Raw genomic sequence first — 18,572 nt, 5'->3', positions numbered from 1 at the left:
TATTTGGTACATCTTTGAGCCGGGCCATTTCAGTGTGCCCAACGAAACCATATGTTTTTGAAAACTAGACACCCCAGGGTATTTTAAATGCTGGTATTTTAACTCTTTGCATGCACACATTTTACCACCAGCATTTTTTCAAAGTTTGCAGTAGTATTTTTCCCACACACACCTACTTTATGTATGAATTTACACCTCCTGGTATATGCCACTGTCACACGACACCCCATAATGTGTTCAGCAACATCTCCTGAATGCAGTGATACCCCACATGCATGGGTTTGTCATTTTTGGGGGGAACTAAAAGGCCACATTTGGTACGTGTGCATTTTTCTAATTGGAAATTAGATGTGTGGCCATCCTTCCCCCGGTGTTAATTGGGACATTGTTGAACCCGGCCGATTCAATTTACCCCATCAAATCATACATTTTTTTAAAGTAGACACCCCACGGGCATTTAATATGCCAGTATTTTAACTCTTTCCATGCGAGAATTGTTTTAAGCTAATATGCTAATTTTAGGACTTGCTCACAAAAATATATTTTTTATATATATATTTTATTTATTTTTTTGCCTTTTTTTTTAAAAAAAAAATGTAACATTTTTTTTCAACTTGGAGGTTCCCCTGATAGTGACATCAGTGGTAAATGATTTTTACATTTTACTGGTTTTTTACAATTTTTTTTCTACTTATTATTAATTTTATTTTATTTTTTAATTTATTTTTACTAATCACACTGTGATTAGAAAGCTGGGCTCCATTGACTTGCATGGTGAATGCAGTACCTGTATTCAACCTGCAAGTGGAGCCAGAGTTCTCTAGATGTCTGGAGACTATCTAGCGAACTTTAAAACTTGTTTGTTTCTCTTGCAGGGCGGCAGCCATCTTGCTTGATGGCGAAGATCACCGGCAGCTGCGGCTGTGACCGCTCTCCGGAGCGGTCACAGCCCACCCAGAGGTTAGTGTTTGGTGTCGCTGGATGCCTCCTGATCGAGGCATTCCAGCTACACCATTTAAGTTTAGGAGGCGATCGTTGATCGCCTCCTAAACGCTTTTAAAACGGGCGTCCGCCGCCATACAAAGTATGGCGGATGTTGACGCCCCGTGGAGGGGCCAGAGATGGCCCCTTCGTGCCGATCGCGGCGTTGCTGAATGCCTCGAGGTCGAGGCATTCAGCAACGCTTTTGGGGTGCAGAAAGCGAAAGTAGATCGCTTTCTGCACCCGTTTAAAGACGTGCCGGTCCTGGCACGTCAATTGTCGTAAAGCACATGCTTTTCCGTGTCGTGCCAGGACCGGCAATTGTCGTTAAGGGGTTAAAGAAAAAAACTTTTTCTTTAAAAAAGCACCAAACTTCTAGGGTGCGGCCTATATACGGGGGCGGCCTATATCCGAGCCAATACGGTATATATACAAAAGATATAGAATGTAACTCACTTACTTTACTGGAAGCAGTTGCAATATGCCCGGGTGCTAACAATCAAAAAAATATATACAGCAAATAAAGTCTTCTTTTTATAAAATGTATTGACTTGTTGAAGGTCCGTTTCAGCTCTCAAGGGCCGCACCCTAAAAGTGAGGTGCTTTTTTTAAAGAAAAACATTTCTTAGTAAAAAATGGAGATTGTTAAAGCACATCAAGCAGATGTGCCGGCAGTGGATGTTGTTTACGTGCATTCCCGTGGGAAGTGCTGGCAGGGGAGACTGTCTCAGCGTATCGAAGCATAGGATGCTGGTCCCCTAACCCTGCTGCCTGCCCAGCACCCGGAACTGCATGTCCCGATCGTCAGGGCAATACGATTTGCGCATTCCAGCGCTAGACCCCGAATATAGGCCGCACCCCCACTTTAAAGAATTAAAGTTGGGGGGAAAAGTGCGGCCTATATTCGGGCAAATATGGTAAAATGGTTGAGGAAGTGTTTTATCTTTAGAGCTTGCATATTACTGGTATGAACACAATCCACTTTTGGGGCGCTCGCATAAAGAGAACACCATAGGGTTATATTGTCTTTAAGCTGAAAATGCCAGGAAAGTGCATCCTGATCCTGGCGTTTTCATCTTAAAGACAATATAACCCTATGGTGTTCTCTTTTTTTATGCTGTCTTGAACCACACACGAAACCCGAGGATATACTTAAAAGGACCTGTATCATCACATACACATTGTGAGTGCATAGAGTAAAGTCCACTGATTATGGCCCAACTTGTTTTACGTCTACACGATTAGAGTTTTTCTTTGTTTCTTTCATATCACCAAATACCGGTTTATGCGAGCGCCCCAAAAGTGGATTGTGTTTGTAACTTCCAACACCTGGAGAGTGTTGTTAAGGGTTGCGACTGCGTATCCGGCACAAAATAAGGAAGGAAAGTCTTTTACTTTTATATTGTCTTTTCCACTTACACTGGTTTTCACACTTTTTTATTCATATTACTGGAATGAACAGAAAATACATTTTCTTCCCGTTTTACCAAAAGTTCACTCATCGTCTGTTGCACTTTATTACGGAACGCGGAGTCAGACATGAAGTAAAAAACCTCTCTGCACCATGTCTTCAGTTCAAGCCCTATTGCAAGTTCCTGTTTCCTGTTCCTGCCCCTGCTCTCGTTCCTGCTCCCTAATTGTTCTATATGGCTTGCTTGGTACCAGACCTCAGCTATCCTTTTTGACCTTGCTACCTCCTGCCAGCCTCGACCTAGGTTCTGTCCTTGACTACGGCTTGTCTACGCCTTCTGTTGTGACGCTTTCGGAACTACCTTGTCACAGAATTACCTGTCATACAGGGCCCCAAGGTACTCAGAGGTGGCCCCAGCCTGGCTGCCAAACAAAGATAGCACAGGTAGGAACTCCATTAGGAACTAATACTATTAATAAGGGGAATTAAAGGTTGGGTTGTATACATGTATCTGTTTATCTATGTTAATGCAATTCTGTGGATATATATGTTTTACAACAATAAAATATTTATTCTTGTTGTACTCAATTGAAAGTAGTTGTGTCTACTTATTGGGTACACATGGACAACAGGAGGATACATCTGAGTGATCTCTGGGAGTGACTACAGCTCTCTTGGTGAACCAGTTACATACCTGAACCCCTTTTGGGTCCTTGCCATTGGGTTTCATCCTCAAACACCGCAAAGTTATTCTTCAGGCATGACAGTTTAGAATAGCATAACATTTGGCTCTTGAAGTGCTTGTATTATATTTTTTATGATGTTTAGCTAACCAAATGAATGTGTGAGAATTATGAAATGTTCATTCCACAACAGCTGCAGTTACAATCCATGACTGTATAAAAGCTAACCTTTGGTATTTGAGCTGTTAAGTACTCACTTTCTCAAAGTGCTCAACACTAGTGTCATGGGAAATTTAGTCTCAACAAACATTGCTGCAATATACATTTGAAATAAACTACCTCGTGCATGCACACTGTGTTTCTGCCCAGGTGGGGACTCTGTACCTGTAAAGGAGAAGCTGCCCGAGTGAAATGGAGGAGACCACACCACTCTGTTAGTGTACAGAATAAAATTTAAAAAAACATGTTTACTCCACTTGCCTGACTACCAGGTGTTTCTTTCTGCTCTCTATGTCTAGTTAACCTACTTTAAACAGCCTACTCTTTCTCTTCCTTTCTCCGATGCTGGACCACTCCGCCTCTTTGAAATCCCAGGGGTAGAGAGCTCTTGCCCATCCTTTCGTATGACCATCACCCTAATAAACAGGGCACTAAGCTTAGGTTAATATCTTGTTTGTGAGGCTGACAATTCAAACTGCAAATGTGTTTACAGTCTGAAGAAGTGAGCTTGAAATGCTTTTTAAAATCAACCCATTGCATTCCAGACATTTCATTAGTTTTGAATCTGATTTCTAGATATAAAATAGTTAATGGTTTACAGAAACTGGTTAATATAAAACTAAGCTAGCTGTTATCATAATTTATAAGCATAGATCACAACATTGCTGTAAGCACTTAACTCTCGACACTTCAGACATCTCGACAGATCTTCAAAATGATCAAATTTGAGTCAGATCAGTATGTTTTAATATCAAATTTGTTTATACATGACACATATATTTTATGTATACATATAAAGAATACTTGTATACAAATGGCACACATTTTCATAACCCTGTTTAGCTCAATTTTCCATGCGTTATACTAATAGAGCATGATTACTATGTAACACAAATCCTATTGAAATGCATCTGACTAAAAACTAATATTTGCTAATATGTACACAACTACAAGCATTATACTCCAAAACAATGATAAACATAAAATTATAAAATGTTAAAAATTTATTTTCTGGTCCCCTTTGCTTAACGAAGGCTTCTTTCTTGGTTTCTGTACTGACAACTTTGTCATCATTAGTGTTAAAATAAATAAAATAAATATGCTTCCATGTAACAGCAGTAATTTTTCAATTAATTTGCTTTTGTTGCACAGTTAATTGTCAGGGTATTGACCATTTATTTTTTATTTTTTGTGGGGGGTTAGACTGGAGGGCATCGCTTAGCACTGTGGATGGCGTTATGTTTGTAATGAGTAAATGAATGAATATGTGATAGCATGGATGTGTAAGTGGGGGGGACTTAATTCACAAAGGGGTGCTGGCTCAGGGCATCACATAAATCAATACTAAATGGGGCTGGGTGGTGGGATAAATATACAATGTGGGGCTAGCTGGGGCAATAGACAAAGGTATGGGGGCATTAGGTTGACCACATTGGCCAAGTTTTCCAGGACACAAATAACGACAAAGCAGTGTGGAAGATACATTTGTTTTTAATTGTTGTAGCTTAGCCCCTCCAGGTGTGGGTGTCAGTGTGACAGAACCTGTCCTGGTGTGTGTTTGGGTGTCAGTGTGGCAGAGCCTGTCCTTGTGTGTGTTTGGGTGTCAGTGTGGCAGAGCCTGTCCTGGTGTGTGTGCAGGTCCGGACTGGCCCACCGAGATACCGGGAAATTTCCCGGTGGGCCGGCCAGTCTGTGGGCCGGGCGGCCAGCAGACGAACATTCAAAACAGCCGCTGAGCGGCTGCAAGTGGGAATGAAAGCAGCCGTGATGCGGCAGCCTGCCCGCCTCCTCCGGCCGCCGGCACCTAATGAAATAAAAGGGGCCGGATTGCATGCACCGCGTGGCCCAATAGCCGTGCCTCAACATCCCTATAACACAGAGTGGCTTATAGGGGTATAAGGCATTTCTGGAGGCAGAGTGGCATATAGGAGAATATAAGGCATATCAGGGAGGCAGTGTGGCATATAGGGGGGGTATAAGGCATTTCTGGGGGCAGATGTGCATAACTGGGGGGGCAGGTTGGCAAATAAAAGGAAATTAAAACAAAAAATATATTTTTCTCAATCATTGCTGTTATTAAATATGAAAAAATAGTTTACATTAATTAATAAAGACATTTCTTACAAGAATATCGTGAAGAATGATGTTCCACTGAATAAAATGGAACTTTTTAATCTAAAAATTTTTGCAGTAGCAAATGTTTTGATTCCATTAATGTATTTAATTTATTAGGGCCTTTTAACACTTTTGCTTTCTGGCATTTTAATACAAATAATGTGATTAAAAGAATGTTATAGTTATAAATTATAGTTATTTGTATGGCAAATAGTGTGACTCGGGTATGAATAAGGGGTGTGTGTGGGTATAAGAGCTCGACCGCGGGATAAACTAAATGGGGCTGGTCTCCAAATGTTTCCAGGGCTGCTTTTCATTCCCAGCCCTGTGTGTGTGTTTAGGTGTCGGAAAAAACTGAACTATTTAATTTTTACTTATAGAGATAAAACGGCCTCCTGAATTTGTAGTCACTTCAGAGGACAAAACTTTCTAGGCCCAGAAATCAGTGCGAGGAAAAGTAAAGGTTTTGTGTTTTTAACTCTATTTCAACCTGCATATTTTATTAAAAAGAATTAGTCACACTAAATCGTTTATTACTTTTTTTGTGTGCTCCCAATCCCATCACATTACATCAATACGCGTTAGAAAGTCAGAAAAAAGATGGGCATGGATGGTGGGCTGATTTGGTGGCGCAATGGGCCACTTGACTAGACTTGCCCCCCAGGCCTTAGGCTGCAGCCAGTTCACATAGGCTCTCAGTTTAGTGAATAAAGCCATCTGTGGCTTCAGATAGATTAAATATTAGGGTCCCATGCATGCTATTGGCTGTACCAAAATTCCAGACTAGATTTAAAGATCCTAGCATAGACAAGATATTGACCATCCTTCTACAAAGATGTCCCACCACAGGGATAAATGCATGTTTTGTGTGCAGCATCTGTGTACACATTATTCAAAGCGACCTGCTGTTCTCATATAAGATAATAAGCAAAATGACTAAAGGATATATGCACCAGTTTGCATTACATAAAAAAGAAACACAACATCAGTATTGAAGACAAGCCTTTCCCTTTAACAGGTTGAGGTGACATACAAAAATCTGGCAGGAGTTCAGAAGCCAGGCCCTAGGAACATAACTCACTGATCTGCTTAACTTTATATTCCTTTATATATTTTAGAATAGTATACAAAAGGCTAATTACCTGTAGTGCACGTCTCATAATTATCTTAAATTAAAATATGCATAAGAATTGTGTATGACAGTATTCACTTCACGTATACTGAATTTTATATGAATTAAACGGTTTTATCATATGGCTAAAACTGGAAAGAATTAGTTTCAGGATATAGTAGCTTATACTTTCCTGTTTTCCTGATTCTACCTACAGAAAACTACATTACTATTTGTAGCAAGTATCAAAGAAGTAGCAGGAGTAGAGCTTCTGGTTATTATATTGTAGTTCTTATAAATAGGCCTTTAAATCTCTCCAACTATTGTTGTTATTGCAAAATTGAAAGTATGCAATGAATATGTTTATTTCAGTGAATGAAAAAAAATATATAATATGTTGTTTTTTTCTTAGATTAAAAGATATGGATATCACTTCACAACAGACTTCAGTTTTGCTACATGGGGTTCCCATGGGCAAAGATAATGCAGAAAACTGGGAACAAGTGGAAAGATTTCAAGCAAGGCCAGATGATGTAGTCATAGCTACTTATCCTAAAGCAGGTAAATGGTTGTAATGTATCTTCTTAGTAACATTGTCCAGGGTGTTGATCCTATGGGGCCACATTTTGTTTCCGTCTAGGTATTGTGGCTCTTACTACAAGATGTTTAATGTAAATAACAATATGATCTTTGTTTTTATTTTGTTTTGTGATGTATTATTTTGTGTTGTATACACCTTGTACCACACTGGAACATGATGCTACTAAAAAAATACAATTATAATAATTAGACAACCACAACTGACAAAAATGCTTGCAAGAAGTCCATATTAAAATGATTAAAAGGTTTTGTACCGTGTTAGCCGTTGAGAAAACAGGAGAAAAGTATAGTTAAAATGATACCATTTATTGGCTAACTGAGAGTTTGATTGCGAGCTTTCGAGACCAAGTTGTTAGGTCCCTTCCTCAGGCATTAATGAAGCTAACACAGACTTATCTAAATACAAAAGCACAATTCACACATTAACAAAGACTTTAGATAAACACAGAGGTATTGGGGAATTTGTTCAGCAGTAAATTAGTTGTACTAGCAGAGATCCAATGGACAGATATGGTTCAATCAAAGCATCTTTGGTCAGTTCACTCCCTGGTTAGAGGGGCCATAAAACCATTAGACATATGCCAGATCCATGAAGGTGTCAAATGTTCCCAGGAATAAGTTGTTTGTAGTGAATTCGAATTGTGGGAGGATTAATGGTTGGTGATGTTATAATGGGAGATGAATTCTCTGTCTCTGTTGAGGCCAGTAAGTAGGGTATTAAAACGGTATATTAGTTTGATCTCCCATATCTTTCTCTCCCTCTGGGTGCGGAACGATCCCATCAGTACTGACAGCTTTACATCCTGAATGCTGTGTCCAGGTTGACAGAAGTGTTCTCCAACAGGTGTATCTACTTTTTTCTGTTTGATGGTATGTCTGTGGGAATTAAACCGTTTGTGTAATGCTTGGCCTGTTTCCCCCACGTACATCGCTGTTGGGCATCTAGCACACATGATGAGGTACACCACGTTAGATGATTTGCACGTAAAGTAGCCATTGGTTTTGTGGTGTAAGTGTGAGCTGGGTATCTGTATTTCATGTGTGGGAAGGATGTGTGCACAGGTCTCACATCTCTTTTGTTGGCAGGGAGAGGTACCATTTGCTGTTCGCCTGTGAAGGCTGCTCCTCACTATACATTGTTTGAGATTGGGAGGTTGTTTGAATGAGAGCAGTGGGGGATGTGGGAATATCGTCCGAAGTCTTTCATCAGTGTGCAAGATTTGTTGTAGTTCCTTTGAGATCTTGCGCAGGGCTTCCATTTGTGGATTATAGGTGACCACTAATGGTACTCGATCTCTTTTTTGTGGCTGCTGGTATCTCAGGAGGTTTTCTCTGGGGATATTGATGGCTTTCTGTATTTGGGAGTCTGTGATTTTTGTACTGTACCCATGGTTTATGAATTCCTCCCTGAGATTCTGGAGGTGTTTATCTCTGTCCATAGGATCCGAACAGATGCGGTTATATCGAATAGCTTGACTGTAGATGATTGAGTTTTTGGTATGTCTGGGATGGAAGCTGTTGGTTTGCGGTAGAGTGAAGTCTGAATGAACTTGTTCTTTATGTAGATGGTACTGTCCAGGAACTGGATGTTAGTGCGGGAGTAGCTCAGTTTCAGCTTTATAGTGGGATGAAAGGCATTGTAGCCTTCATGAAATCTGAGGAGTTCCTCTTCGCTACCAGTCCAGATGATTGGTATATCGTCGATGTAGCGGAGATATACCAGCGGTTTGTTGTGGCAGGTGGAGATGTAGTCCTCCTCATGGCCAGACTGGAGGAGGACTACATCTCCACCTGCCACAACAAACCGCTGGTATATCTCCGCTACATCGACGATATACTAATCATCTGGACTGGTAGCAAAGAGGAACTCCTCAGATTTCATGAAGGCTACAATGCCTTTCATCCCACTATAAAGCTGAAACTGAGCTACTCCCGCACTAACATCCAGTTCCTGGACACTACCATCTACATAAAGAACAAGTTCATTCAGACTTCACTCTACCACAAACCAACAGATAGACCAACCTATCTGAAACACAACAGCTTCCATCCCAGACATACCAAAAACTCAATCATCTACAGTCAAGCTATTCGATATAACCGCATCTGTTCGGATCCTATGGACAGAGATAAACACCTCCAGAATCTCAGGGAGGAATTCATAAACCATGGGTACAGTACAAAAATCACAGACTCCCAAATACAGAAAGCCATCAATATCCCCAGAGAAAACCTCCTGAGATACAAGCAGCCACAAAAAAGAGATCGAGTACCATTAGTGGTCACCTATAATCCACAAATGGAAGCCCTGCGCAAGATCTCAAAGGAACTACAACAAATCTTGCACACTGATGAAAGACTTCAGACGATATTCCCACATCCCCCACTGCTCTCATTCAAACAACCTCCCAATCTCAAACAATGTATAGTGAGGAGCACCCTTCACAGGCGAACAGCAAATGGTACCTCTCCCTGCCAACAAAAGAGATGTGAGACCTGTGCACACATCCTTCCCACACATGAAATACAGATACCCGGCTCACACTTACACCACAAAACCAATGGCTACTTTACGTGCAAATCATCTAACGTGGTGTACCTCATCATGTGTGCTAGATGCCCAACAGCGATGTACGTGGGGGAAACAGGCCAAGCATTACACAAACGGTTTAATTCCCACGGACATACCATTAAACAGAAAAAAGTAGATACACCTGTTGGAGAACACTTCTGTCAACCTGGACACAGCATTCAGGATGTAAAGCTGTCAGTACTGATGGGATCGTTCCGCACCCAGAGGGAGAGAAAGATATGGGAGATCAAACTAATATGCCGTTTTAATACCCTACTTACTGGCCTCAACAGAGACAGAGAATTCATCTCCCATTATAACATCACCAACCATTAATCCTCCCACAATTTGAATTCACTACAAACAACTTATTCCTGGGAACATTTGACACCTTCATGGATCTGGCATATGTCTAATGGTTTTATGGCCCCTCTAACCAGGGAGTGAACTGACCAAAGATGCTTTGATTGAACCATATCTGTCCATTGGATCTCTGCTAGTCCAACTAATTTACTGCTGAACAAATTCCCCAATACCTCTGTGTTTATCTAATGTCTTTGTTAATGTGTGAATTGTGCTTTTGTATTTAGATAAGTCTGTGTTAGCTTCATTAATGCCTGAGGAAGGGACCTAACAACTTGGTCTCGAAAGCTCGCAATCAAACTCTCAGTTAGCCAATAAATGGTATCATTTTAACTATACTTTTCTCCTGCAAGAAGTCCAGAAATTAAAGCCAGCATAAAAGTAGCCTGTGCTTTAAATCTCGATACACAAGTGTCCTGATTGTCACTACCAAGAAAAAGAAACAAAACTGAATATTATATTATTATGACTATTTATATATATAATTTCCCTAGGTACTACATGGATGTGTGAAATTATAGACATGATTTACTGTGATGGAGATACAGAAAAATGTCGCCGGGAAACAATATATAACCGAGCGCCATATCTTGAGTTTCGAGTTCCTGGAATGCTCTCAGGTAATGCATCTCATGGTTCATCACACAGTAGAATACAGAACTTATAAATGCTTCAAGGGTTGTGATATCTGAAGATACATTCAAAACTTCAAAAACAAACAAGGACATAAAATGTTTAATCCTTTTCCACAAATTAAAAATTAAATATATTATTTTTTCCAGGTGTTGAGCAACTTGATGCCTGACCTTCTCCAAGACTGGTGAAAACACATGTTCCTATTCATCTGATGCCAGAATCTTTTTGGGAAAAAAAACTCCAAGGTATCTTTAATTTCCCACAAAGCGGTGATTTAGAATTTAGAATTTGCCTTATCTCTTTGTGATCACTTTAGATATTTTCTTTGAAAACCTGTAAATATATAGTGTATTGAATATTATAAAAACACTAGCAGATTGGTCCATCATTGTTCTCTCTCTCTCTGGAGCCCTTGACAGAATCTTTAAAAAAATCTGGAAATAAATTGCACACCGCTGTCAGAAAATATGGAGGTAGAGACTCCATGAAGTTTAAGGAGATGTTCTCCCAGGGATAAAAGGGACAGGTAACAAAAGGAGGAAGGTCATAGTTTTTTGGTGTAAAGATTTATAATGTGCACAGCTATCACAAGCTTGAATATATTTAATGACATCCTGCTAAAGGAGCGATGTATGAGATCTAGAGTTTTCTTGACTTGCTATTTCTAGCAGTAGAACGGTTGTTGAGTTGTTGGGGGACTTTGGGTTGTAGAGTGTCAGGGACGTAAACACAACTGTCTTCGTAGTTAAATCCACGTCATTGGGTTAACCCCTCTGGCATGGGAGAACAGGTGTTGAAACTGTTTTTCTCACTTGCTCGAGGAAAGTAGCAAGGAAAAACACAGAGGCAGAACCATTATATCCTGGATAAAGCATCTACTTTCATGCTTCTGGATCCCGGTCAGTAGGTAACATGCAATTGAAAGTGCATAAAAAACATGGCCCACTGTGCCTGGCAACGAAGTTGCTTGGCGGATTTTTTACCCAAGGTTCTTATGATCTGTGTACATACAGTAGTGACTGGGTGTTGAAACCTTCTAAGAGGTGGCGGCACTCCTCAAGAGTCATTTTGATAGGAAGGAGTTTGCAGTCTACATTAGATTCAGTTGATTTCAATTTCTTGGAGAAGGAGGCTGAATGCAGATATCCTTCCAGCCCTTCTCACTCGGAAACAACTGCATCCCATTGCATTTTCAGAAGCATCTGCTGCTAACATGTACAGGTACCTTGGATCAAGGATTACTTAAATGGTGGCAGTAGTGAACGGTTGTTTTAGTGTGTCAAAGCTGTTTGTGCTGCAGGAGTCCATAGGAAAGAGATGCCTTTCTTGGTGGGAGAGAGGTCAGATTCTGCACAAGTTTCGAGAATTCACGAATGAAGTGTAAAAATAGGCAAATCCATGGCTACATGACTTGGTATTAGGAGGTACCCCAGAAACTCAACAGATGAAACACAAATGTTTCTATTTTGTCATGTAGGCGATGTTCTCATAACTTGTTAAGTACCTGCCTCATGAGACATCTATGTTACTCTAATTAGGTGCAGTAGGCGAGTATGTAGTCTAGGTACATGATGACAAACGAATTCAACAAGTCACTGAATATGTCATTTAAAAAATGCTGGAATGTGGCTAGAGGCTTGCAAAGACGTATGGCATAACGGTATATTCAAAGTGTCCGTAATGGGACTGGAATGCTGCCTTCCATTCATCTCCCTCTCTGATACATACCAAGTCAAAAGCACCCATTTGATCTAACTTCAAATATTTGCGTGCTTCTTTCAGAAGGTCCATGGGTTCAGGAACGAGTGGCAAGGGATAACCAGACTGTTTTGTATTTTCGTACCCTTCGTGACCTAGGCTGTTTTAATACTTTTGCGGTGTTCATGTTAAGATGTACTGTATTGGCTCAATTATAGGCCGCACCCTTATAGTTTGGTGCTATTTTAAAGAAAAATTTATTTTTAAAGAAGCCATTTACATTAGTGGTATGGTAAAACAGTATTTTACATAATGAGTAGGAATACATGTATTTTAACATTTTTTGTATCTATTATGCAGTTAGTCCTGTTTTTGACAGGGTATGTTATATACAGACAGGAATTTGGTAAACCAATAGCTATTTTAAGGTGCCCCCACTTTAATTAATAATGCATCTTACTTATAGATATGCCACTCTGCCCCCTAGATATATTATCTCACAAAAGTGAGTACACCCCTCACATTTTTGTAAATATTTTATTATATCTTTTCATGTGGCAAGACTGAAGAAATGACACTCTGGTACAATGTAAAGTAGTGAGTGTACAGCCTGTATAACAGTGTACGTTTACTGTCCCCTTAAAAATAACTCAGCACACAGCCATTAACGTCTCAATTTTGGCAACAAAAGTATATGAGATACTGTATATATTTGCATTGCTACTTATGTTTCACTTGTTAGAAAGTTATACAACTCCAAGCCCTTTTCAGTCATTTACTCCCACTCTCCCAAATTTTATATTTACCTTCTTTGAAGTAATTTTTTATATATATGTTTATATCTTATCATCCATTGCATATGTTTTACTTATGTATATAATTTATACTTTTTAATCAAATGGTAAAGACAAGGGTCTGCCACATTACACACCCATTTACCATTGCGTTCTTTTTTTATATATATTTTTCTTTCTCTTCTGATTGCTTCCTTCCTTTTTTTCTTCTCAAGGTAGCCTGTACTGTAAGAGCTGGGACCCTCAGAGGAACCCTGATGGCAAAACACGTCAGGGCTCCTGTGCCGCACTAGGGCTCCACTCATTTGGTGTAATTGTTTTTATACATTATATTTTATATATTATACATTTTATATTCTATTATTGCTTTTATCTGCCTCTTTTGTATTGTATTGTACTATAGCAGTATAACCTCCTTTTCCATTTAAGCACTCCATTTAAGTACTCAATTTCTGCATTTCTTCGGAGAGTAGTGGGAACAACTCTCTCTGGTGATCATAGCTGCTTTTTTCTGCCTTTCTCTATTTCTTTCTAATTGTTTTCCATATTGGCACACATCTATACCACACCGATCAAAGCTAGACACAATAACCTGAATACATTTACATAGTTAAAAGGAAACTGTAGCTACCACAACTATTTAGCTACCTAGCTCGTGTTTTCATTTGAAAATCAGTGTAATTGATTGAAAGATATGTATTTAACTGTAAATCTCATAGACGTTGATAAGGATGTCTAATCAATTTCCCATTCTGAAGCTTTGGTCTTTTTAAAGGCTGAGATAAATTGATGGAAATTGGTAATTTTGCAGATCCAGAATAAAGGAAACGTAAATGCCTTTGCCATGGGTTTTTATATTGCTCTTTTAAAACTATAAACACAGTTACAATGTTTTATTTAGTGCAATGAACTGTAAAATGGTGGATTTAGGAAATGTTCTTTAAAAGGCAAATGAAGAGCTGAAACAATGAGCCATCAGACAGGTACAGAAAACATACACCTCACAATATCATACAACTTGATAATTAAAAATGTTATAGTTTTTACAAGGATGCTCATTAAAATCAAACTGACATTAAACTTGAGGCAACTTTTATGAAATAATAATGAAGATGGCACCATCTTACCATTTTCATATTCATACTTAAAAATGTAAATGTATTTAAATTTGCTTCCCCACAGGTAATTTATGTTGCTCGAAATGCTAAGGATGTAGCAGTTTCTTATTTCTTCTTCCACAATATGGTGAAAGCATTGCCTGATCCTGGGCCATGGGACCAATTCCTACAGAACTATATGAACGGTGATGGTAAGAAGTTAAAATGTATATATTATGGGTCCCATCAGATTAAGATCCCATCAGAAGATGGTGACCATATTAGATATATTTTATAAAAGGTAAACAAGAGGAGCACTAAGTATAAATAAGTAAGAAGAACTGGCTGGAATATAAAACAAAGGATCTCATGTAATTGATGGAATGTATTATATCATATGAATTGTCTTAATTTATATATATAAATGAATGAAATAGAAATTATAAAAAAAATGTATATATGATAGATAAACCTTCATCATTGGCAAATAAATTGAGTCATATTAAAACCCTATTTCCTATTTTTTTAGTTTGCTATGGTTCATGGTATGATCAAGTTAAAGGTTGGTGGGAAAAGAGGAATGACTACCATATCCTTTATTTATTCTATGAAGATCTTAAAGAGGTAAAGAAAGGTAGAAATGACAAAGTTTAGGCATTACATTTGTATCCAACCTTACCACCTAAAAAATTTTTTTACCACTAATCACCATATATGTCCGCAAAAGTTTCACTTAATACTTAAATATTATAAGTTGCAAAACATGTTAAAATATACAACTAGTATTATTTTGGCAAATAAAAAAAATGTATAGTGGTTGCAGCAAGACATTACATTTTATCTACATTTGTTTTGACATCTACATTTGTTTTGCTTTTGTCCCCATATAATGTATAGCTACCTTGGCAAGATCATCTTTAACCCACATAATTATGTATGATGCAGTCCCACCCTTTCATAGAGAACAAAGTAACCAAGGTTGGGACTTCATAATACATAAAGTCAGCAAATTTAAGTGCTGAATCTCTATTCTGCTAACATACAAACTCGCATTTTAATGAAAAAGTCTTTTATTTAAATCAGTCTACAAATATTTTTCTTGTTCAGAATCCCAAGAGAGAGATCTTGAAGATAATACATTTCTTAGAAAAAAACCTAAGTGAAGAAACTGTGGATAAGATTGTTCATCACACATCCTTCCAAGAAATGAAAAAAAATGACATGGTGAATTACAAGACCATACCAAATGAAATATTGGACCAATCCACTACATGCTTCATGAGAAAGGGTAATTATTCTAATCATATGTTTCAGACCTTGAGATTGATTTCATTTAAAAGTAAACTAAATTGGAGGGTCTATATCTCTATATAGTAGCAGTTCCTGGTCAAAACATTGTGGAAATTGAAGAGAGGCTTTTTATATAAGCCAAAGAATGGAGAACTCTATTCCCTTCTTGAAAGGGTTCATTCTGCATTTGTAGACCTTCTCGGGTGAATGTAGCTGTCTCTCCTCCTACAAGATATAAAAGATAGCTCTAAATGCATTTGGGTGTCTGACTGTGGGAGAGAGAGAAGGCTATGAGCACCAAAGGTCCTATAGAAGGTACAGTGGAAAACCTATTTTAGATATTTACTCATTATTACATTTTCTTGTTTTTTTACCAGTGAGGTAGAGAGAGCAATATGTGTTTAGTTAGTCTCCAAACTAGAGTGGGAGTCTGGTAAGAGTAGAGACTTTTTTTCTTTAAATCCTTCCAAACAACTTGTGGTGAGGAATAATGTCCTGTTCCTAGTCATCCAAGTGCACTAACAATATAAAATATCACTGGGAGTATACTTGAAGCCAATATTTGTGGCATATTAATATTTAACTTTTTTTTTTTTTTAAACCTGTGTTGTGTTTGCAATTGTTTCATATTCATGAAAGGAGACTGTTTTTCTTTATTGTTTGAAGACTAGATTAACGTGTTGAACAATAAAGACAATTTCACACCCTGCATTGTTCATCTTTACCAAGGGTGCAAATATTTGTGGAGGCCACTGTATGTGTTACACTCAGCATACCAGAGGAGATGATGTTGCAGGGTAGGAGACGGTTTCCCCACAAGAGAAGGCCTCAAAAGAGTTCTCCACTCTCCTCTGAGATCGGGACAGACTCAAAGGGTGCACATGCAGAGTAGTAAAAACAAGCTGTAATCAGGAAGCCGGAGTTCGAGATAATCCGTATCAGTGCCAGGGACAGGAACCCGGAGTTCAGGATATTCAGGATTCAAGCTGGGTCAGATAAAGGAGCAATTCTATAGAACACACTAGGATCTACTACACTATAGCAGGCACAGGTATGAGTGCGTTCTGAGGGTTTATATAGGGGTCAATAGGAAAAAAGGCACCAAATTCAAAAGGAGTGATGTCTGGACATGTATGTGGCACTGCTGCAGGCATGGCCAAAAGAGGACTCGCCGGGTGGCGTGGGATAGATAACGGAGGTGTCCCTCAACAGTGGGCTGGCCGGTAACTGACAATACATATATACTGTACAATATGAAATTCTGAAATACCTTGAAGTCACTTCATGGGAGGAGTTGAACCAAGGAAGCAAATTAAAAAAAGACAAAGTAAGGACCATGAAAATCAAAACAGTCTTTTGTCATTAACCATAGTTGACATTTTATTAAGGTTATTTAAAAGGTTAAAAAAAATACGGTAAATGAGGAATAGACATTTAAATAGGAAGCAGATCTTGCAACCCATCAGTTCCCTCTTCTTGCGCCTTGGAACTACTGTGAAAGCTTTCCATGATTCATTACAATGGCTGTTCTTAGGAATTAAATCAACAGAGATCAGTTCTAGAGAACAAGAGAACATCAGAAAATGTCAACATATTACATTTAAAGGTACAGGAAAAAAGGTTGCCACAATGGTATCTGTTACTATTCCTACACTGTTGCTGCTTGACAAAATGGGACACGGTATAATGTGCTTAACAATGTGCTGCAATATAAATGATTACATTTTATCTTGATCCTCTTGATTTCTCCACACAGGTGTGTCTGGTGACTGGAAGAACCATTTCACTGTTGCTCAGAATGAGGTTTTTGATGAGGATTACAAGAGGAAAATGTCAGTAACAAAACTAGATTTCAGAACAGAGATCTAAACTCTAATTGAATGTTTTATATGGGAAGGATTTAATAGCTCAGAAACAAAATTAAACTTATGAAAAAAACTCTAAACTATTGTTCTGTATTCATTTAGCCTGGTCGGGATCTAGTAGATGAATTTACTAAAATAAACTCTGTCCACGCCATGGTTTGGAGATATGATATGACTGTCACCTTTCTGAATAAATATCATACAGGCAAATGTAAGAACCTTAAAAAAAGGATATATGAAGAAAAAACATGCCACGTTCAAAGTCACTTAAATCCCCTTTCTTCCCCATTCTGATGCTCGGTTTGAACTTCGGCAAGTTGTATTGACCACATCTACATGCCTAAATGCATTGAGTTGCTGTCATGTGTGTTAACTAGCAATTAAACAGGTGTACCTAATAAAGTGGCCAGAGAGTGTATATACTGGAACCTGGCATGAAGGAAGGTACTGTGACAAGGACATCCCTGTGCGCAACGCACCTTGAACATTTGTAGACACTTTTGACACTGTACACAATTTGTGGAAGCTTGTTTTCTTTCTACCACCAGCAAAACCTTCCATGCCCTACTGGCTGGATTTCTGCTAACCACTCCTTGTTCTTACCTGCCCATGGACCCACCTGGCTATACACATCTATGCTCCCACATACACACACAATTATACATCCAATTATACATCCATTTCTTACACACACACACTTACACAATTACACATCCATGCTTACATCCATCCATATATATACACACACACACATACATAAACACATATACATCCAACCTCCCTCCCGCCTCCCCCTTTACCTTTTCTGCTCGCACACAGTGTGGACCCTGCATGACTGATTGCCTGCCCTGCTACTAGGAACCTCAACACTCTCTCCAGCGTTCACCCTTCTAAGGACAATTGTGACAGTGGCACACCTCCTGATGAGCGATCTGGTGAGTACATGGTGCTTGCAATTCACTGGAAGAGACCCATGACCTTTCTTCTGGACCATATAGCTTACAGACTTTATAAAAAAAAAGGTATGGTCCAAACAAACTGTGTTGTGCCGCTACTACTTTGATGACTGGGACTGGATTAGCTGGCTGGTTAGTTAGTGAGGTAAGACTCTTGTATAGTTAGTCTCCAAGATGGAGT

The 18,572-nt window shown here is 38.9% G+C and overlaps 1 protein-coding gene across 1 annotated transcript; it reads left to right on the top strand.

The window, feature by feature from the left end:
- Window positions 1-3,961: 3,961 nt before the first annotated feature.
- Window positions 3,962-17,515, top strand: LOC128467409 (sulfotransferase 1 family member D1-like). Its single transcript, XM_053449055.1, is given in 8 exon segments — window positions 3,962-4,032; window positions 6,933-7,081; window positions 10,550-10,675; window positions 10,838-10,931; window positions 14,362-14,492; window positions 14,810-14,904; window positions 15,388-15,568; window positions 17,327-17,515. Coding segments are annotated over 8 exon segments (912 nt in total). The 5' UTR covers window positions 3,962-4,009; the 3' UTR covers window positions 17,440-17,515.
- Window positions 17,516-18,572: the final 1,057 nt, after the last annotated feature.

This window comes from Spea bombifrons, chromosome 10 (genome assembly GCF_027358695.1).
Source record: "Spea bombifrons isolate aSpeBom1 chromosome 10, aSpeBom1.2.pri, whole genome shotgun sequence".
Lineage (NCBI taxonomy): Eukaryota > Metazoa > Chordata > Amphibia > Anura > Pelobatidae > Spea > Spea bombifrons.
This window is presented reverse-complemented; position numbering and strand designations above follow the sequence as displayed.